Source organism: Mchenga conophoros, linkage group LG12 (assembly GCF_057382185.1).
Source record: "Mchenga conophoros isolate Kocher_MC1m ecotype Shallow Benthic linkage group LG12, M_conophoros_male_GT1.1, whole genome shotgun sequence".
Classification (NCBI taxonomy): Eukaryota; Metazoa; Chordata; class Actinopteri; order Cichliformes; family Cichlidae; genus Mchenga; species Mchenga conophoros.
The window spans coordinates 15,828,764-15,851,956 of NC_140537.1; the positions used below are offsets into that span (position 1 = coordinate 15,828,764).

Below are 23,193 nucleotides of genomic sequence, written 5' to 3' on the forward strand. Positions count from 1 at the left end.
ATGGGAGATGGAGTATGCTGTTAATTTGACAAACGTGGGAAATAAATGCTTTTATGCTTTTATTGACGGTGACCAATAGCGGCCTTTGCTGGAATGAAAGGTTTTAGTCTTTTAGGTGCTTTGCTATGAGGCAAAACAATAATGTGGAATGCATTTGTTGGAAGAAACTAAGTACATAATTGTTTGAATAGCAATTTCAGGCCAAAAAGCATCTTCATTATTAATTCCTACTTTTGGGGAAAATATACTGCGCAAAATGTACAGTAACCTAATTCATGTTATGAAACAGCTGCCTTTATTCTGAATACATTTGTGGGAATGAGGGATTTTTAAAAAGCTGTACTTTAAAATCTACATATTTCCACATTCCATTTTATGCACCATTGGTCTGGGTTTCATTTTAACAGGGCACCAAGGGTGTAATATGCTGACAGTTGGAGAGGATCATGTGAAACAGAGTTGGTGTTCACCTGAAATAGTCTGTGGGCTAGATGGAAACATCGCAAACGGCGGCTGTGATCTGATCAGGATGGGGTTTTAGGCACAGGACCAGCTATGTATACAGTACGCACGATTAAGAGATTAAATGGATAATCTCCTTCCCATTCAAAGACATTGATGGAGGCAGAGAGCTGGTTTCACAGACTTTCATTCTGGTTTTTAAATCTAACCCAAGAGATTCAAAATCCATGTTCATCAGCTGCTCACCTCTATGATCTCCCATAAAACAAACCTATAGAAAAGGGGTGAGCTTAAATCAATAGAGAAAAGGACAGAAAGCCTTCTGGAACAATTTAATTCGAAGAAGATACAACAACTCATGTTTTCCCCCCAGCAGGTGACACTGATACCATGAAATCCTCATAACAAAATGTGTCAATAAATGTTCTCTGATCTTCTACCCCTTCGGTTAAAGACGTCAAGAAATCAAGTACTCTAAATCAAGTGCAATCCAGCGATCTACATTAGAGTTTTTCTTATGTGAACATAATAATCAAAATATGGCAACATATCTCTTTCCTTTCCTGTATTTTCCAAATTGTACTGAATTTATTTCAGTTTAAATGCACAACTAACACTGTGGCATGGCTACTTTTACTCAAGTAAAATGTTTGAGTACTTTCTGTGCCACTGATTAAAAAGCCCCCTATCATTTTCATTCAGGTGGAGCTGAAGAGAAATCTACGTTGACTGTTTGTAGGAGGACATTAAGAGCAGACAAATTCAAGCATTTTCGAACACTTCCTTTTTGTTCTTCGTATAAGAAGATTACACAAACATGGGTCCTTTTAAGCGGATTGAACAAACATCTAGGGCTGTCAGTTTTTTGGAGAGGACAGTGCCCATTCTCAGCAGGTGCAATTTCTATGATCAGCACAGCTCCTTTTTAAGCTCTCTCTTTTTAACATCAGGTTTTATTTTTGCGCAGATGCCTAACTGGCGTCAGAGCAGCTTAAAAGACTGCAAACTATCACCGTCCTAACCTTATAGACCTGCCTCACATGTCTTCATGCAGCCAGCCCTGGTCTCGTTCTTCTTGATACCCCCTTCTCTACTGAGCCAGCTCACCCTCTCTGTCTCTCACTCTCACTTTCTCCCAGCTATACTATGGGCACTGATTCATGTGCCTGTGCGTGCACAATGTTTGCCAGAGGAACGCACAAGAATCCGAGCTCCACAATCCCTCTTAACCTCTGACCTTGGCTTATTGTTACCTGTGAGCAGCACTGTGGCAAACATGTTGTACAAGTACTGTACAGCCCTGCAAGCTGTTTGTGTTCTGCAAGTATGGAGGGCAGGGGAGGAGGGAAGGAAGAGAGGGAGCTATTTAATCCCCCCCAAAGGAACTCCCCTCTCAACCCGTATCGTGAACTCGCAGGCAAATCGCGTTGCTGGAAGGCACACCACACACACACTGCTGTCTTTTTAATTTCATCAGCTGAAACAAATCTATACAGTGCTTTGGAATCCGACTGAGCTACAGAGAGAAGTGAACTATACAGCACCCTGGAATGTAAACAGGTTTCTCACCAAGTGTAGCATAAAAATACCACATTGCAACAAACCTCTTGGCTATGATAATGGTCAATGGTACAGATCAGAGGTCTTAGTAGATTTTATGTTTGTTAGTCCTACAGCATATCAATAAGAACAACTTGAACAAATCCAGAGAGCAACTCAGAAGAAATGCAGCATTCATACTGAAATTACTCAAGTGTAATAAGCATAAAATACCGGATTCTAGTGAATGCTTTCTATTGACGGCCGATTTTCAGTTGCCATTACAAAAAGCATTATCTCCTGGGAATATTAGGAGCACTGTCATTAAAATCCCTTGCAGTCAGCTGCTTGGTTGAGACCAGATATGGGCTGTAATCTGCGGAGAAAGGGCTCCTTTATTATCCAATGTTAGTAATTGTCAAGCATTGTTACATTCACAGAAACGGGCACAATATTTATTTAATATCAGTAAAACCGAGCCAGACTCGGTTCTATTTTTCTATCCGTCTCTACAGATAACTGTCAAAACTCCACCACCAAGCGTCGGTAACTCTGACATACCGTGCACACTGCTTTCTGGGCACGTGTGCTGCGCTTTCTTACCAGTTGTAATTATTTATCCATTACACAATACACTGTAGATCTTTGCACTACGCTCCACTTTCCGACTTTTACAGTTAGGATAACTTTTGGAATCCAAACAATCAGTACGTACATTTAGACAGGCCCCTATAATATCTGTCAACTTTGCATTCATAGCTGTCACACTTAATTATCATGCCAAAATACAAGAAAATACATTGGCTGCAGGAGGTCCTTTGTGAAGTCTTTGTTTTTGTGTACAATTAACTGGCAAGCATGCCATATACTTAAGTAAGGGCTATTTTAGGTGAGCATAATTGTTAGTGAGTTGTTTTTATCAGCATGCCTCACTCCCCTTCTCCAGGAGACACCCCTAAGAGGAAGCATTTTCCACGGCTGCGGCCCGAGCAACCCCCCGCTAACCCTGACATTTGTTCATTTGCCCGCCCCTCTCTTTGTGGTTTCCGCGCCCGCTTTTTCCTCCCCTCTCCACGTCTGTCAAAAATTGACCACTTTACAGGGGGAACAGGTAGGCAGACTCCGTCAATCCCCCCCCCCACCTGTACCCTGAAACGCACAAATTCGCACGCGGGGCCGACTGCCAAAGATCCTGCTTTACTGACTGAAGTGGAAGGTGGGGGGTGTGTGGAGGGTGGGGGGATGACAAAGACGACAGCTTGTGTGGGGGAACATTGTCTGCGGCTGCGACGAGAAATCTTTTCAGGAAAAACAGGATTTTATACACAATGGTCGTGGGTGTGAAGAAAGGGGGCACATATTAAAAGAAGTGCCTTAATGTGTGCATAGCTACTGGTTTCTTAAACTGCATTCTCATGGACAAGGTCCAATCTGCTCTTTTTTCCCCCTACAAGGCTCTAGTGTGACAGACTGGATCAAAGAGGGCTTTCCAGGTTGTCCTTGTTTTCTTGGAGAGCATTCGTGATATATCCAGGACAGGGCTCAGGCTGGAAATTAATCCAGCACGCTGACACAGTAGACCTATCTGCTTAAATAAAAATAAATGTGCAAGAGATGCGATTTTGGATGCTTCAACTCCCCCCCACCCCCCGAGAAATTTAATTCACATGACAATACAAACAGGAATTTGGGTTGTTATTAGGCCACGCGTAAATGCTGATTATTCCCTCTGCGCCCAAACAACCTTTCCAATTGCTCACAGGAAACCATCGCAGCTCACGTTCTTCATGCAGTGAAACCTCCTCAATCATCTCACCACAGCAACCGTGGCGGGGAGGTCAGTTGTTATAGAGATGGCAAGAGGCTTGGTCTGTTATCAGCTACAGTATTGTGTGTGCGTATAAGCGTGCGTGCACTTGAGTGTGTGTTTATTGTATGTGGACGGGGGATGGAGCTGACAACTGAGCGGAGGATTCTTATGTAATTCTCCCTTTAGGTGGCAGAGAACAGTGAGAGCAGCAGCCCACACTGAAGAAGAACCTGTTTGTTAATAAACTGCAAGTAAGATAACATTGATGTATTATTACATGGTGTTTGTACTCAAGACAAGGGCTGTCGAGATGCAAAAAAGCGCCAGGCAAGTTGGCATGTCGCTTCACAAAGCATTGATTTTTGTCCTGCTAGCACTCCTCCAACTTCTTTCAAACATACACACACGTCCCTGGATGCAGACATCAGAGACATACATGACGGCTGCGCGAAAGAAAAAAGTAATGCAAGAAAAATAAAGCAAGAACTAACAAAGACTAGCGTCCTAAAACGGCAGAGACGAAGAGGAAAGGCTGCTGGAGTTGATATTTTTTTGCAGGGAGGGAGTCCAAAAGATGAACTCCATGTAATACCACCTCTGACATTCAGCCTGGCTCTAGTTGACAGGATGAGCATATGTTCTAAATGCTTAAGCACCTCCAGCTGTGCTTCACTGTTAAGGACTATTGTTGACTTGAACCAGGGGAGGCTTTTGGCTTGTTACGGGAAAAAAAAAAAGGGGGGGGGGATGAATGACCTGCGTGCAAAACTTTATCAGGGTTAAACTAATTCGAGCTAAAATACAAAATATGATATCTAATACACAATTTTATGTCGATATCTTGAAACTTTTGAAAATATTCTTTAAATTCTGGCACAACTCTCGTCATCAATCACTTAAACAGGTGCTCCGCTTTACTTCACATATTTATGTTACTGACAACAATCTGTTCGTATTCTTTAAGACACTTACCACAAAGAACATGTGTTTATCCTGTCAGTTTAAGTTTAAACAAAGGATGACAACAGGTGCACCGAGTGGAGTTTAGACTGGATAAAGTTGCTTCACAGGACTCGGAGTCAGTAGGCACTTCTGCGTAAAAGTTTGCGAAACCACAAACAAGCAAACTGTTAACCTGGGTTATGAGCATGTTTAGCAACTTTGGAGGGAGAAAAAAAATCACATTAAAAAGGAAAATTGTTCACTTCCTTTGCGCCCACCCCCTTGTCATAAGATATGGATGTCCCGTAAGGTTATTTGTGTTTGCTGGGAAATGAAGTGCTCAACTGGATTAAAAACATACTGCATATGTTTGGAAATCTGTTTCCCTGGGCGTATGAGTGGAATGAGCGAGCGTGAAGCAGCAGCTTGCGTCTCCTCCAAGAGAGAGGGCAGACACTCTCATCATTAGCTGGGCTACAATGTGCTCCTCTACCTGCTCCAATCTGCACAGCCAGGCTCCGCTCTGACGCCAGACAGATGTTCCCAGCACGAGGTGCAAAGTATCGAGAGGGGAAATGAGAGTGAGCAGGAGAGAGGCAGAAGAATGGAAATATTCAGCAGAGTACACAATAAGAGTTTAATTATGAATAATACCAATGGTTCTTTGTTCTCACAATGAAGCTAGCTATGGTTCGCCTGGCCTGTGGGAAACTGTTTTTGGCTTCCATATGGGGGCAGCTGTCTGTCAAAAATAAACGCTTAAATCATAACATGCCACAGTAGGGATAATTACGGGATAAAGAACAATACAATTATGTATGTTTATTTGCAATATTGGACAGGTATTTTGCTAAAACAAACTCTGAGGCTATTGCAGAGGTTAAAATTGCAACGCTATTGTTGAATGCTTCTTAGAGAGTAATGATCTGCAAAACTGACAGTTTTTGCAAAACTTCACATCAACTATAAACTTTGGATAAAGGCTCATCACTGAGTGCACAGGCAGAAATGTCTCAGTGCATGTAAAAACACACAATATCTCCTGAAAAGACACACACTAAACATATTCACAATAATGGTAAATAAGTACAACGAGAATCTGTTGTTGTTGTTTCAAAACAGTCTGTGCCAACATGCAACTCTTGTCCTCTTTTCTGTTTTTGTGGTCCTTTAAGATGAGGTGTTTAGAGTTTAAAAAAAAAAAAGAAAAGAAAGAAAGAAAATGCTAAAATTTTAATGCTTTCAAGAGCTAAATGGTGAATGAAATGCTGCGAGGCATTGCACGTCTAATAGTTTGCAGATAAAGGACATCTTGAGGTGTGGAGCAGATGATCTCTGCAGGCCTCAGAACTCACAAACACAAAGCCAGCTGGTCTGACACAGTCACAATACTTCACTGTTTGTATTTGCCTGAGCAGCAGCAGAACGCAGGCAGTGTCCTGCTTTGGGAGCCGCTACAACAGAGATGGATGTTAAAGCATGCAAGTCCCTCATGCACCATAATCGCGAATGCACGAAGGATGTGCATGCAACTGGCCTTCGATTAGTCATGAAGAGGAAGCTGATATGTGATGGCTTCCAATCCTCAAAACAGGACAGAGTGATCGGAGTCCAAACAGGCTACGAGGGGTCGTAAATCTCATGTCTTGTTTAAAGAAATGTATCTGAGCTCGGATGATGGCTGCTGCATGGTAGCCTTAGTGTTTCTGCTTCTGGTGGCTATAAACAGACTGTAGAATAACTGCAGAAAAAAGTTGGAGCTCTGAAAAATCCAATAATCATCTCTGTATTGCTTTTGCATGCTAAAAATACTGCAAAGTCACTGACACTGACTTAATATACTGAGTGTATCCCAGCTCAAAGTGCAAGGGGCAGGGGACATCCTGGACATCAGTCTTCATGTATGGAGCATTGTAAACAAAGTTGCAGGCATTCTGCTGCACAATGAACTAGATGAGAACATTTTAAATCATCTTTCCTGCACCGTGTTTTATAAGAATATTTTTTTAAATATCATTCCATATTGGACAATCTGCTCCCTGAATATCAGCTGATGATATTGGTCTGGCTATAATTATCTATAAAAACCTAAGGCTTTTTTATCTCTTTCTAACCAGTGAGTGCAAAAGTGCATTAACTATAGCACTGCTTTGCAACTTCATATTGCATCATGTTGACTCAACATGCACCAAAATAATGAGAGTATTAGAAAGTTAAAGTAACACCCAGTGCAGTTTATATATATGCTAACTCTATTCAGGTACTAATGATTTGCTTGTTATAGTAATTATTGCTGCGAGTCCGTACCCGAACATCTGTATTGATTTAGTCTCTGGGAGAGCAAAGAGAGGGAGGGAGAGGCTCACAATCTGGAATTCGACTTCGAGAGCGAGACAACAATCTGTTGATGGTTATTTTGGTAATTGTCCACAATTGATGAAAAAACCCCCAAAAACAAAACAAAACAAAAAAAAAAACCAGCGTGTGCTGCAGAAGATTCTAAATGATTGTTACTGTTGTTCAGGGGGTCAGGGAAAATGGGCAGTCGCAATGAAAAATGCATATAGAGCATCTAATAATGCGAGCTCTCACAGAAAAGTGGACAGCTGGTGAGAGAAGACAAGACACCCAGCCACACAGTTTACACTTAATTGCTGGAGTGAATTGTTCTTGGCAGCCAAAAGTAAAGATGTGATATGTGATACACAGTTAAATAAAAGATTTAACACCTGACAAACATTAAAATATGATTGTCTTCAAATTGTATTTGTACAGTTGTTCGGCATGTTTATAAATGTTTGCTGATGCTGTTGGATATAGTTACATTTATTTTTGGGATTTTTTCCTACTGTGTCAGGCACAAATAACAGCTCGACCCAGTTGGGTTTATTTTGAAAAATGACAAAGGAGCTAAAACGGAGGGACTACTTAACGCGTAGTTAAAACCAGAATCTGACTTAATGCTGTTTGTTTAACACAGACTTTAAAGCACAGCTACAATCCAAGCCAAATAGTTGAAGCAAGTCTTTTCCTAAATCTCAGTTTAGCTAAACCCACACTTTAGTAATTTGGTTTATTATCCCACACTTGGTTCTTTGATAGCAGGCAGACTCATAATTATACGGATGTGTTCTCTCATTTATCAACGTATCAAAACTGCTGTCAGGATTTTTTTCCCCCATTTAACTTAACTAGCTTGGCCCACAGTTGTTATTAATCTCTGGCTCTCTTCCACAGTGTGTCTTTTGTCCCTCCCCCTCACCCCCAACTGGTCGCAGCAGATGGCCGCCCCTCCCTGAGTCTGGTCTGCTGGAGGTTTCTTCCTGTTAAAAGGAAGTTTTTCCTTCCCACTGTCTCCAAGTGCTTGCTCACAGGAAGTTGTCTGATTGTTGAAGCAACTGATGTTGTGATTTGGTGCTATATAAATAAATTTGAATTGAACTGAGCTTTAGCAACATCAGGACTGAGCTGTATTTTCTGGTTTGAGTAAACCACACTTGGATGTGCCACAGATTTTACAGCAGGGCTTTGGACCGACACCAGCTTGTGACCCCTGAAGCTGGTTTTGTGTCTGAAACCAGAGACCTTTTATGCACAAGGCAAATATGTTAATCGCAACAACACAATGTCATTATCTTAAAATTACTATTGATAATCATTCCAAAAGAAAGACATCTGCTACTTGGTTGGTCCGGTCGGCCTGATAATGTTCACACTCTGATTCACAAGTATCCTTCTCAAGTGCGTCTTACACAGCAGTCACGTAATTAAAAAAACCCTGAGCAGCATGTTTTGATAGGTGAACAGCTGAACATGCAGAGCAAGGTAAGGTGAGGAACCTATCTAAACACAAGGTACTCTAGCAGGTCTTTGCTGTGCTATCATTGATTCTCTAATGAGACTTTGGTGGAGATATCGGTGTAAATCTGTAGCGCCGTGCTGCTCAGTCCAGCCTGACCTCACTTTATTCTCAGTTAAATTAAAGAAATGTTTTTCTTCATAACTCCGGATATGGATAAAAAACAAAAACAAAAACAAAAAAATCCACACTAATTATGGAAACATCCTCATCTAGGGCAAGATTGCATGACCTTGTGCTAATGAATATATATGAAAAGACTATGGCTGCTGCAGCTCACACCATCTGACGAGTGAGGATCAAAACACTGATCCCTTTGACATTTGAAAGCATGACCCCTGACTTCAGCTAAAGAAACTTTCCTTTCAGAGTAATCTACCATCAAACACATTGTTACAAATAACTAGTGAATGTCAAATATTAGCACACAGAACTTTTTATTTTAAATTCACATGAAACAATAATGCAAAGAATAAATTAAAAAAAAAATCCTCAATCATATTTGACTGTGACTCTAGTCTTTTCTTTCTGAATTACATATACTTATGCATTCATTCAAAAATTGACCGACATTGCTGTCAAAACCGCTGAACCAAATCAAAATCCAATACATTCACATCGGCACTTCAAACAAAACTGAGATTTTATGATGTCACCTAGGCACCCTGGTCAATTAAACACCTCCCACTACAGTTGGCATCACTCAAAAGGCTCATTAACCCTTCTGACCAACCACCAGTCACAATCAGAAAAACATCCCATCACATTGGCCAATCCCTACATGGGCAACGCAGGTCAACACCCACACAAGTGACAGGAAATTGAATTGCTAGAGAAAATGTGCTCTGTCTGAGCACTTGAAAGACATTTGTTTATTCACAGCTAGTCGTGCAGCCAGGCAGACTTTATTGGCTTAAAAATAAGAAGCAAAGGTGATGCCTAATACAATTTTACAAAGTGCAAATCACTCCCTTTTTTTATATCATTGATGTATGTGAGAAATGTGAGGTAAATATTCATAGATTCCTTACAGTAAGCCAAAGTGTGGTTAAATAAACCAACTCTCACCAATGAGCTCAATCACAGAACGCACAGTCTACATCTACTGCAGGTTTTCCAGAATATACATCCCAAATACATCACATTTGGATCTTTAAATCAATGTGCCGTTTACTTCGTGTATGACCACGCCTTATAAAAACGAAATGGCAGCAGTGATACATCGCTGAAGCGTCTTTGTGTGCTTGTTTCTTAAACCACTAGTCTTAATCTACCGAGTTGATCTCCCGGTTACCGGGGGATTATAAAATGTCGGCAAACCTCTAAATATTTGAGGCAATCAACAACTCAACATGCATTTGGCGTTAGAATGCAAGAATGTGAAAACACACAAACGAACGGATAAAAAGGAGTGAAATATGAAGAGAAATAAGGGGATCGGAGCTGTGCCCATTTCGGGGGTGTAAAATATGGAGAAGTGTGGATCATTGGGGGAGCTGCTCTGCCTGGGGGAACAGATGAAGGGAGGACATTCTGCCAAGATCTCTCCACTGAAGGGGGAGCTGAGGGACTGGAGCTCTATGGGAGAAAAGAGTGTGCGCCTCGCATGCTGCTCTCCTCAATCTTGGTCTCACACGCCTGCATTGACACATCCCAGGCTCTCTGCAGCAGAGGGAAATTGCTGCTGACAGGGCCTTGCAAACTTTCACAGCCATTTAGAAAGACTTACTCCCACACTTTTGTCACAGGCATTTATTGCACAAGATACATGATATGAAAAATTAACATTTTTCAAACTTGGCATCCTTTTTTTGAACCAAGTTAGGCTTAAAAACCATTCATAATTTTTCAGCCTTACGATCGGCCCCAGTGCAGATGTAAACACTACACATGCCAAGTGAGACCCCGAGATTATGAAAATGCACAATTTTCAAGAAATTTTTTTTTTAAACAGCCACGCGCTACATCATAAATTTGTACCCCATGAGTTTCTAATCCAATAACAAACACGGCCTGTGTCACCATCACCAAAACACAAGTCTTGTTTTTCCTTAAAGCGGCGCAGTTTTTCAGTCTTAGCGTACCTGTATGTCCACGACCAACCAGTGCCTCCAGTAAGCAGATGTTGGCTTGCTGCGGTTTGGAGCATCAGGATCGACCATCACCAAGACGTACGTCTTTTTCTGCAAACAGAAGGAGATTCATATGTTATTGATTTATTTAACACAGACAAAGTGTTTACCGCAGTGCCATGCACACTGTGATTGGCCCAGAGGCACTTTGAGCAACAGCAGTACCTGATCCCTTCTGCTTTCTAAACAGCCATGTGCCGTTTGCACATTACGTCGCCCAAGGCTTGACAACTGGAGTTGGTTTAGATACTCAAAAACACACACTTTACTTTCTAAGCTTTACGTTACCCTATTTAATGCTGTGTGAATTCTTATTCTATTTATAAAATGTATGCAGACAGCAAACAAAGCCAGAAGGGTGGGTTTTCTTCTGTGTTAACAGTCTTAATTCAGCTGCCAAGGTTAAAGTGCTCAAAGTATGAAGAAAGCTGTCCTAAAAAGGCAATGATACACATTGGAATACAGTAGCTGTGCTAATCACAAACTTATTCTTCCAACAAGTGAGCTCTGTTCCTTCACAGTTATTCTTAAAACTTCATATCATTAATGTGACATCAACAAAATGACAACGTTTTGGATCCGATACCAAATCCTCTCGTTAACATATTCACAGTAACTTTCTGCCACTTACCAAGTATCTTTATACCCCTCAATCTGTCAATGGATAAAGTGAGAGAAAAAGCATCTTAACTAACACTTGATCACAGTTATTGGACGTTGACTTGGCGGCTTAATTGCCGGAAAATCTTCATTCTGTCTGTCCCTAAAAGTTAGAGAATTATGAGAGCAGATTGAATTATTGCGAGAGCACATTTGTCATCCCTGGTCTAGTGCCCAAAATCTGCCAGACCATATGATGGGCTTTTTTTATTTTGTTCACTTCCTCTACAAACAGAGACATTAATCAAGGCTGTTTCAATCCTCGCTGTCCCCCTTACTGTATATCGTGCTTCCTACAGAGGCAATACCATAATGCTATCAGCTTTAATACACAGAGAACAGATGCATCGTTTCTTACATTCTCACGTCGGCTGCCAAATAACACTGTTGGGAAAGTCGGTGCAGGAAAACATTTTCCATGTAAACATAAATCTTACATTTCTGTTTGTTGTGTCCTATCAATACATTCGTGCAGGCCTGTGAAAATTATCCTAAGCCGATGTACTTGAATGAGATAAAGAAGTAGTCGTGTATTTTTTCCGCAGATGCTCATTTTCAGAAGGATTCTCTGCCTACCTGACAAGCAGTAATAAGCGTAAACAACTAAGCCTAATAATAGGATAATACTGTAGTCTCAGTGATAGTGCCTGCAGGTAACATCCAGACACACCAGCAACAATAGAGCCTCCTCCACAGCCTGTCAAAAGTGACTCTATATCAGTGACCCCCCCGGGCAGCTTACCAACCATGACCTGTTGCCTTCTCAAGAGTTGTAATCCTCATTTGTACATATTTGCTACCAGGCAAAGAAACTGTGATAATGTAGTTACACTAATATTTAAGTCAGACCCTGATGCATTCAGAAATAACATGGTTTCTAACAACAGATGCACACACCACACACACGTGTGCACGTAGACACACACGCGTGCACACAATGACTAAAGGGGGGGGGGGGGGGGGGGGTGGGGATTTTAAGCATTTAAATTAAAAATGACCTCCAGTCACAATTACCATTGAAAGAAATTGCACTTCATTGGATATTTCACGAAGGTTACCATGGATGGAAAGACACCGAACGGGACAGGTTTAGTCTTCTGAATGCCAAATTTAGAACAACACTGAGAACATTTCACATTAATTTCCAACCGTAACAACAAAAACACCGCCTATTTATGGTGGGCACTGAATTTAAATGATTCCTGCATATATTTCTTGCTCGAATTTCTACCTGTAAGAATCTGTCGGGTCCAGCTGGCATGGGCAGCAAATAATACAAGAAGCTCCCTCCATGCTTGCACTTCACACATTGTGGCATGTACCCTTCTCTATTACGAGGACATTTTTTTTTCTCCATCTGTCAAAATCCACATTAATTACGCGCAGATATGTGCAAAAGACTCCGGGGAAAAACAGATGCATATTCTGCCATCTGAAATTATTTAGCGGTGCTCGAACAAACTAAACGTATATCAAAACATGTTTTAACGGGGGGCTAATTGTCATAGCTGTACACTGGGAGGCACACATTTTTAAAAACATGCTAGAGTTTCTCATTAGTATTAATTATTAGTAATATCTGAGCCATGCTGATAATTTAAAATTCACTTCTGCTGCTTATGATATCTATGACTGGTGACGGTTCATTTTCTATATTTTGGACAACACAAAAATTTACATAGTGTTTAAGTATTCAGTTTCTTCCATATACTTAGCTTATACTTATAATTAGACTTTGCACAAAGGTGAGAGGTCAGCAACCCACTCGGTTATTCTTTGTAATGGGTGCAGGCCTTGAAAAATGTCACAATATTCTCAGAGCTAAAGAAAGCAGAAGTGAAATCTGAAGAGGTGTTGGCCACAGACCACAGAGCTCCGTCAGGCCATTATACAAGTGGAGATGTGAGGGCCCCGGGTGCAAGCTGGAGGCGGGAAAAGATTGAGCTTGCATTCTCTTGGGATTAACCTCCCACTGCCTGCTGTGATCACAGCAAAACGGCCCATTGAGACCACACCTTGGATGCCAGGGGGGTGCAACGGACCCTGAAGTCAACTGGGCACCTCGTTAATGGCTACTGGTCAGTTGCAGAAAGGAAAAAGGGGGGGGGGGGGGGGGGGGGGGGGGCTGAATAATATACAAATTCTATACCTCTTTGTGATTTTATGTAATAGGAGTGTAAAGGTGATATTTGTTAAATTACATGTATGCCAATTGCATCGAATGGATATAGTATTTGCAAAGCAGGAGACGTCAAAGAACAAAGGCAGAGGAAATCTGGTGTCTCTCTGGATGCATACTGTATTACCTTTGAGTGAACTCTGCTGGGGATGAGAATCAGAAAGGATGGGTAATCGCTGCTCTCGTAGAGCCTGCCTGGGCTATCGAGCCCACTTCTGCTAACTGATGACACCACGGAGGGCGAGAGTAAGTTAGCGAGAGGGAGGGAGGAAGGAGAGGCCCCTCTGTGAGTTTACAAGTTCATGCTTTATCCCTGACCCAATCCCAAACTGTGTCGTCCGTGCAGCTGCCTATTAATACATCCTTCGCTTTATCCTCCCAGCTCTTCACTTCCTTCAGCCTCTGCGCACAGAACCTGTAACGTTTCATTAAATGGTCAACAGTGCTCACTGCTCGACCCCGAGCAAAGCAATGCATCGATCCCAAATCCTTGTTTAAGCAGCAAAAACACTTGAACTCATTTGGTAATTAAGAGGTATCTGTGTTGTGATTAAGAGATGGCGATGGCTTAACAACCATCGACTGCAGCTTATAACGAGGTTCAAAGATCATTCTGTAAATACAGAAAAACAGGAACTGTAGAACACGACTGCAGAAGTAAATTTATCAGAGGGCAGAGAAAATGAGTCTCCACCTAATCAGCTGTTCTGTTCTTTGTACAACCAAACAAGATTAATGGCATTTTACTTACTGTGTATAAAACCATATCAAGTGAAGTCACAGAGAAAAGTTGAGTGGACTTTTACATTAGGGACACTGAGATAAGGTCTCCTTATAGAATCATGATAGCAGGGAGAGGGACAGACGGGTGAATGATGGGGAAGGTTAACAGTGGTAAGACTGTTGGGGTCAGAAGATGAGGTTCATACTGGTGACGAAGAGGTCAGAGGTCAGCCAGGCAGAAGTAATTGGATCCTTACCAGAAATATGTGGGACATACAGCCAAAGATTAGATGGAAAAGGAGCGCTGCAGCATTCACCTAGAGGTCGCTGACCTTACAGGTAAGGAGGCCCCTCATCGTCATTAATAGCAGCCCATCCCCCAATGTTCATCGGCAGAAGCTTGGGAACCTCATTTTCCTCACTGCTAGCAGCGTTTTAAAACCCTCTTCATAGTCAGCCATAGAGAGCACGCTGGTAATCTGCACCACAGGAATTGGGTGAAAGACAAAGAACATCAAACGATATCTTTTTTTGCAGCGATTAAACGGTCTTGTCATGTCTACAAAGACTCTAGGACCACTTTTACAGTTCACTTAAGGGAATGAGGTTGTTGAGCTGAATTATGGGTAATGTAGTATCCCAATGGGTGTTTTTTTGTTTGTTTTTTAAAATACAGACAACATATTTCCTTATGTGGCCTAAAATATCTGTCTGCCAGCTCTGGACTGAACATGGTTCTCCAATGGCAGCTCCGTACCAGACCATAGGAAGCTATGTGCCCGTCTACCTGCAAAGAGTACCTGTTGCCAGGCAGTGTCCAAAGTGTGTGATACGTGGTTTGGTACTTCAGCCAGACACGGAGAGGAGCGAAGTTAGAAAAATGAAAAGTGTCCACTGCAGCAACTGTTTGTAGCTGTCTGAGTCTTTAAAAGATTCTTCATTCATCCATCCAATTAAATCCAAATCACAACAGTCCCCTTAAGGTACTTTATATTATAAAGGAACAAACCTCCAATAAAAACCCCAATAATCAGATGACCCCCTATGAGCAAGCACTTGGCGACAGCGGGAAAGAAAAACTCCTTTTTACCAGGAAGAAACCTTCACCAGAAATAGGCTCAATGAGGGGAAGCCATCTGCCCAGACTGGTGGTGGCCGAGGGAGGAAGACAGGACAAAAGACACACTTTAGAAGAGAGCCAGAGCTTAATAAGAACTAATGATTAAATACATAGTGTTGTGTAAACACACGGTGAGTGAAGAAGAAATACTCAGTGCACCAGCCCTATTGCAAGTCTGCAGCGTAACTAAGGGAAGGTTTAGGGTCACTTGATCCAGCCCTATCTATAATGAGCATGTCAAATCAACACTTCACCTCTTTTTCTGATTTATTAAAGCAGAGAAGAAGTTGTGAAATGCCACTTTCAGAATCAGAACTGGGTCTGGTTTTAAGGTGACCAACATCACACGTGTTGACATTATAACAGAAACAGTGTTGTTAAAAAAACAAAAACATAACTATAACACAAACAAAGTTCATCACTTAGCTTTTTGCATGTGCTTTGAATCTTCTCCTTAAACTATTACAAACAGTTATAAATAGTATAAATTCTCTGACTCACACTTGAAACTGACCTTTAAAGTCAGAGTTTCTATTTAAAAAACATTTGGTCATTTTGCTCTAATAACCTTTAGTACATATTTACTATATGGAAACATGACGCAGGTCATGTTTTTTTTTATAAAACATTTGCACTATAAGATATTATTTACACTTTAAGATATTTAAAAAAAATCCTTGGCTCCTCCACTAATGTCTCGATCGTAGAATCCAGAGCATGATGAAACTAGACAGACAGAAAACCACTTCCTAAAATACAGCTTTATATCTCTACATGAGGTCATAAAACCCACAAGGTTCTTTTTAGATTACATCTAAACATAACCTAAAAAAAACAAGACCTTTGCATGTTTAGACACAGAAAGTTCTTGGTTTAAGGTTAGGCAAATTTTAAGGTTGTGACTAAATACCTTACAGGGGTATGAACAGAACTAAAATATTGTCTCAGCATGCTGCACTTTAATTTAATGTTTCTTTTTTGCCTCACTGTAAATGCTCACATTATGAACCCACACATGAACGTGGGGTTTAAATAAGTCTTAAGTTAGTAACTTTAACTACCAGATATCTTAGGTAGACAAAGTCAGCAACACATAAAGTCAATGCTTTTAGAAGTAACCTGAGTCCTGACACTATTATAAACTCTGATACTGGTAATAGTTTAAAACTCACATGGTTTATTGGCACAAATAAAGAATGCAAAGAGAACACCAATAGTTCTCTGTGTGTTCTTAAACGCCTCACACAGTGCGGGCTGCTCACTACCTCCAAACCTTCCTATTTTTAACTCAGCCTCCTCCCACACAGGAATGGAGTGTGAAGTGGCTTATAAATCCACACTTCGAGGAGCCACATGGTCAAAGCAAAGTCACATGTGGCTACAAACGCAGATTCTAGGCCTAAAGACAACATAGCTACTAGATGGCCGCTAAGTAGCTAAACAGATGAGTGAGCGAGCTATGAGGAGGTTGCAGTTCAAGGGGACTGAGTGGAATATGAAACACAAGTTTACATAATTGCATAATCACGTTTTCTGCTTGAGCATAAAAATATGCTAATATGGTATATTTGAATCTAATTAGCACATGGCGCAAGGCAATACGAGACAATGCAATTACATTCATAGCCTATAGTCCACCTAATAAATGTTACTACAGTGTGTGTTATTCAAGAGTCCTGAACAATGTGCATTATTTCAGCCTCCAAAACCACAAATGAGCAGCTCTTGGATAAACTCTGGAAATTTTTAAATTCAGCCTAGCCTGAACTTTGTTTATAAAGCCTTGCACTTCTGGTGTGAACTTTGTAACTACTATGAAGCCATAGCTAACAGTAAGATAGTTCACAGTCTGATTGAAGCTTGAGGGGGTGAAGGAATTAGTAGCAGCCTAGGGAACCATTTCTGCATTTCTCTCAACACTGAAGACTTCTTTCACCGCACCATGCTTGCGAACACAGCCGTGCTCATGTTAAGCTTATTAGTCACCCTGGATGCGATCTTGCTAGCTGAGGCTTTCAACACTTTCTACTGGTGGTTTTACACACATACACCTACTCACTGTCATGAAAGCATTTCTGCAAATGCACATGCTCAGACACAGCAACAACCACTAACAGGTATTCTGAAGAAACATGGGGCCAGGTGCTTGGATGCGAGCATGAGATCCAACTAGTGCTAAATGAGGCAAATATTTCTGTCATGTAGTTTGGCTGCCAAGAACACGCAGTCAAACGGGGCAAATTACCTCACTGGACTCATATCCGTAATTAATCTGTCAAGCATGTCGCACGCTGAGAGTCAGATCTATTTTACCAGCAAGTGCTGCCTGAGAAAGTTAAAGGGGAGATCACTGTAATTATTTCTCCTGGATTTGGAAATCTAAATCAAGCACTTTAAGGTAATTGGTGGATGAAAAGTAAAACAATGCAGATCTATTTTGGATTTGCTAATAGTGTAAACGCAACCCAAAAACAGCAGGTTTGCACACATGATGTGAGATTTCAATTCTATAAACAATTGAAGCTCTTATTTAATCTTTATTTTAACAATCAAGTTTATCCTGGTAGGCACATTTTATTTATTTTAATGTTTGGGAGGAGATGAGGGGAAAAAAAATTAACATTACTGTTTTTGTTTTAACAGAACAATTGTTTTGGTCTCCCGTCATCTAACGCCACATGTTCAAGTTCTCAAGACAGGCGATTAATTGCGCATCGTGGTGGTAAAATAAATTGTAAGGTTACAACGGTTACACTTCATGATGAACCATCATGCAGCAGACAAGAGTCTGAAGATGTTGGGAAACATGCTGCCTTGAAGGGAGACTAGTTGTAAGCACTCTGACACCCCATTCCTATTTGGCCATCGGAGCTGTTAAAGGTGTCAGGGCTGTTCACAGGCACTGCATGTTTCACCAGCCAAGATGGCTTCCACATTTTTTCTATCATGATTAATTATGGTTTCTGATGGTAGTACAGTGAGAAAGTGTAAATTATTCCCACATTTTCTTGTGCCCTCCGTTCAGTCACTGTTGTGTAGGAAGATGCTATTGACGCCATTCATGGATGGCGACCAAAAGGCATCTACATGGGGTGGCAAACTCTTGTGCCTATTAAGGGGTGGAAGTGGTGGTGGTGGGGTGCTTGGCGTGTGGGCTGAACCTAGTCCAGACTGCCAGTTGACAGGGCCGGATTTTCCAGTATGGAAGAGTCTTGTTTCAGTGGGCGAAGCTGGGTGTTGGGAGACTGGGAGAGAGGACTGCCCAGGGCTTGGAAGCTTGAAACTGAATATTTCAAACAGACAAGCACCGTCTGTGTTCCAGTGTCACCAGCCCACCCGTCTGACAATCAGGTCCATGTCATCATGGGCTCTGAGTAATTCAGGGAGCACTCATATCACCTTAGAAGATATGGTGATTTCAGACGTCAGAGCAGTCAGCGGCAGAAATAGCACCGAATGATATTCAGCACGAAGTATGGAAGACAGTAAAGTACAGTAAAAATGTTCACCTACAGGCAAAAGCGTTAAAACCACAGAACAGCAAAAGCTTGGTGAAATGCAACCACAATGCTGTGCTTTGCTTTGAATCCTTAAGAAAATGCACAATGTAGTCTTCAAAAACACACACACACACACACACACACACACACACACATATCCTGCGTACCCAGCACAGAAAATCCTTAGTTTTGGAGAACTGGTTGAAATAAAATAATTCGTCTGACAGATCATTTTGTGCGTGCTGATATATTTAGTGCTGTCAGAGAGGACATCACAGATAATGGCACTTACATCACAATGCAAAAACTGTTATCAGAGGAGGTACAGGTTTATGGTTCAAGGGCTCGTCCATTCATAGAGAACAAGCTCAGCCTCTCTGCCTGACACACTGATAAAGACAGCACAAATAAAACAGCTCCACAGCTCCATCTTTGCCTCTCCCCAAGGGAATAATATATCACCCATCTGAATGTGGCACATATTGAATCATTTCCAGCGTTGATGATTCATTTGAATAAATCAGCCTTTTTTATTTTGCCAACTTGAACTGATAGTGAAATAAGGAAAACTGAAGTAACATTGTTAGATGTGAGGAAGGACAGGTGTTAGAGTGTTCTATAGGACTGGTAATCCTAATCCCCTTTCAAGCAACAATTAATGACTGCAGCAATAATCTCCGCATATATGTTCCTGCAATTCCTTTTTAACTGTCAACCATAACCTGCCTAGCTCACATAGACGAAATCCAGGGGGATATGTCGCTGCAGGCAGATAGGATCTTATCCTGGATTTGCATAGATAAATGCACAGCAATAACTCGTGCAGGGACAGATATGGTTTTGACCTGCGATGTGTCATCCATCTGACCATGCACTATTGACCGAACCTGCTCTCGGGAGTTTCGAAAGAAACCGCTGGGCCAGAAAAAGAGGTCCGCACGTTATCTGCATTAATTCTTAACAAATATCAAATATTTAAAGTGGAAAGAAAAATTAAATATGGAAGCTTCCCAAACAAAAACTTTCAATGTCTTCCACAAAAAAAGCTACGGATACACAGGATCAGCCTATCGGCAAATATGAAAAATCAGCAGCTTGTGCAATGAAAGGGTTATATCCGTATTCAAGCTAAGAGACATACTCTAACATACACAGACACAAATCCTGTTGAGCTGAGCTGAGCAGAGATACCCTACCAGCCCTCCAAGGCACAATTAGGATTTCACGGGGGGAAGAAATCTACATTCCTGCACACATGAAAAAAGTCCTTTTTCCCTCCTCACAACAATATCAACTTTTTACTCAAGGAAAAACCTGAAGCACCACTCGATAGGATTTGGACAAAGAAATATATAAAAAAAACAAAGCCAGGAAAAAAAAATATCTAAATTTAAGCTGCAGTTGTTAAAAAAAAAATATTATGGTTGCGGAAAATCCAGTCCTAAGCCTCCCAGTTCCAATCAATTTCTTCTATTCTGCGTGCTATGAAAAGAAGCTACCACTCATAGTTTGTTTGAAGTGGAGCTTTGCTACATTCAACAACATTTATCTGGATACCCTCAGCGCATGATTTTAACACCTGTCAGACATTTAGTCCAAGTACAAGAGGTCAAGTAGCTGTTTGAATATGAAAAGAGATAAACCAAAACAATACATTCCATTCCACAAGCCACAATCCTAATAACTGCACAGATTCACGGGAACACAGTCAAGTCATTAGGACAGGAACATACAGCATGTTCTCTGTGAGAGTCTCAATGATCACTGTCTGTTGTGTCTTTCCTGTCCAGTAATATCTGTCAGGAACCTACATAAAAATTATATTGTTTCGTAAGCAGCAAATGCATTTCCTGAAACCTATATCTGCATGTTAAATGTAACAACACAGTTCAGAGTTCTTCTTCTTTTGGGAAAAGAAAACATTTATAATGAGTCATCAGTGTTTTATTACAATCTAGATCAGCGGTCCCCAACCCCCGGGCCTCGGACCGGTACCGGTCCGTGTGTCGTTTGGTACCAGGCCGCGAAAGTTGAGGCTCAGGTGTGAAATGTACAGTTTTCAGGGTTTTTATAAGTTTTCAGCGTTATTTTGTTATCGTTTTGATCGTTAACTCTGTTTTCCTGGGTCTTTTCATGTGCGTTATGAATAAATCTTCTTTTTTTCGGTACCGGTACTAGTTTTATTTTGTTGTATTTATCCGCGACACATTAAAGGCCGGTCCGTGGCACAAAAAAGGTTGGAGACCGCTGATCTAGATCATTAGTTTCATTGTAAATGATCCATTGTTCAGCGACATAACAACACTATTACGCTCTTTTCATGCCGTGTTGTATATGATCTGGAATTGTGCTCTGCAATCAAATCTCTACATAAATGCATACAATTTAAGAGATTAGAGTTATAACAGTTACTATACTCATAACTGATGTGTCATTATCGCAAATAAGTCGGCAACTGGTCTCATAAATAAGTTATTTGTAGGGCTGTTTGATATAACGATATATATCGGATGACGATATAAAAACGTCTATCGTTTCATTTTACGCTATCGTTTGTTTCGTGGTGTTGCAAAATAAACTCTTTACAGCAATATTTTGTCATCGTTTTGATGGTCACTGTAGTGGCTATATTAATTTCTTAAAGTTCTCTCTTTCTCTTAGGACGGACAAGCGCCTGTTTTTATGCGTTGTGTTAGCAACAACGACGGTAAAACCATCGCGTGTCCGCTTGTTTATGTTCCACATAAACCTTTCACAATAAAGCTCAAGATCCTGTTGAGACTTTTCAAAATAAACTGAATCACGTGAAAGAGCAGATTATTTACGGATGAGAAGTAAAAGAGAGCCGCCAGGTGCTAAAAAATAAACCTTAGACTCAAACGTTAGAACAGGCTTTTCCCCGCAGCACACCGTGTAATAAATACTCACAAAGAAAACGGCGGCTGTTACAACTTATGTCTAAAAATGTATAGTTTCATACATCGGTTAAAACACTCGACTCCAGCTACATGACGCGCAGCTGGAAACACTTCCCGCAAGTCAAGCTGCCCGAGAGTCACAGAATTTACAAAAATGTTACATTTTTGTGATTTATATCGTTATCAGACAATAGAATTCTTATATCGGGATATGAAATTTTGGTCATATCGCACAGCCCTAGTTCTTTGAGTCATTTTTCAAGCTAATCTACCCAAACTAGTCAAGATTCTGTTTCTCAGGAGAAAGTATTTGCCGCATTGATTTATGTGATGTCCAAATAACCCAAATAACACAGTTTGTCTGTCTGTTTGTCAGCAGTCAAGCAGTCCAGTTTTCAAGATGCCATGTTTACATTTTGTGAGATGGTAGACACCAATAACAGCTTGAGCTGATTTAATTTAGGTGACAATCGGGTCATGGTTAAGGTCACGCCCTTTGGAGGGAGTTGTGCTCTCTGAGTGCTCTTGTTACAAAATATTTCGTGCCATGTATGTGTGACAAACAACACCTTTTTTTTATGTGTCATCACTCTAAAACGACACACACACACACACACACACATAGGCCATGAGTGACCTGTTTTTTTACCCCGTATGCAGATATGTGGTATCAGGTCAGCTACACTGCACCATAAAGGAGAACTTTAATATTCCCTCAGCAGTAACACTTAAAGGTTTTGTGGTCAAAGCTTCGCATTTATTCGTTCATTTTTTCCCTTCCCCTCACCCAGTTGCGGCAGAGGGCTCTCCCTCTGCTGGAGGTTTCTTCCCGTTAAAAGGGAGTTTTTCCTTCCCACTGTCACCAAGTGCTTGCTCATAAGGGCTCATCCTATTATTGGGTTTTCTTTCTGTATTATTGTATGGTTTTTGCCTTATATATAAAGCACCTTGAGGTGACTGTTGTTGTGATTTGGTGCTATATAAATAAAATTCAACTGAATTGCATTCCTAATGCCCCACTTCAAAAATAGTACAAGTACCGTGAGAAAATATAAGCCCCTTCCTGATTTCTTGGTTTTTGCATATTAGTCATACTTAATGTTTCAGATCATCAAACAAATTTTAATATTGGTCAAAGATAACCCGTGTGAATACAAAATGCCATTTTTAAATGATGATTTCATTCATTAAAGGAAAAAACCTATTCAAACCCATCCGGTCCTGTCTGAATTTAACCACATCTTTAAAAAAAATGTTGACCACAATGTCACATTTAACTTTGACACACATTAAGCTAAATACCACGATGACAATGGATGGTCAAAGACTTCAGTTACAATGAATATCTC

The 23,193-nt window shown here is 40.9% G+C and overlaps 1 protein-coding gene across 2 annotated transcripts in view; it reads right to left on the reverse strand.

Annotated features, from left to right (window-relative positions):
• Nucleotides 1-23,193, reverse strand: part of pebp4 (phosphatidylethanolamine binding protein 4) — a 53,428-nt gene that overhangs the window by 19,135 nt on the left and 11,100 nt on the right. For both annotated transcript variants that reach the window (XM_085294026.1, XM_085294027.1), the window contains one exon: nucleotides 10,697-10,795. In XM_085294026.1, the coding sequence (XP_085150152.1) occupies nucleotides 10,697-10,795 (99 nt within the window). The remainder of the gene's footprint in view (nucleotides 1-10,696; nucleotides 10,796-23,193) is intronic.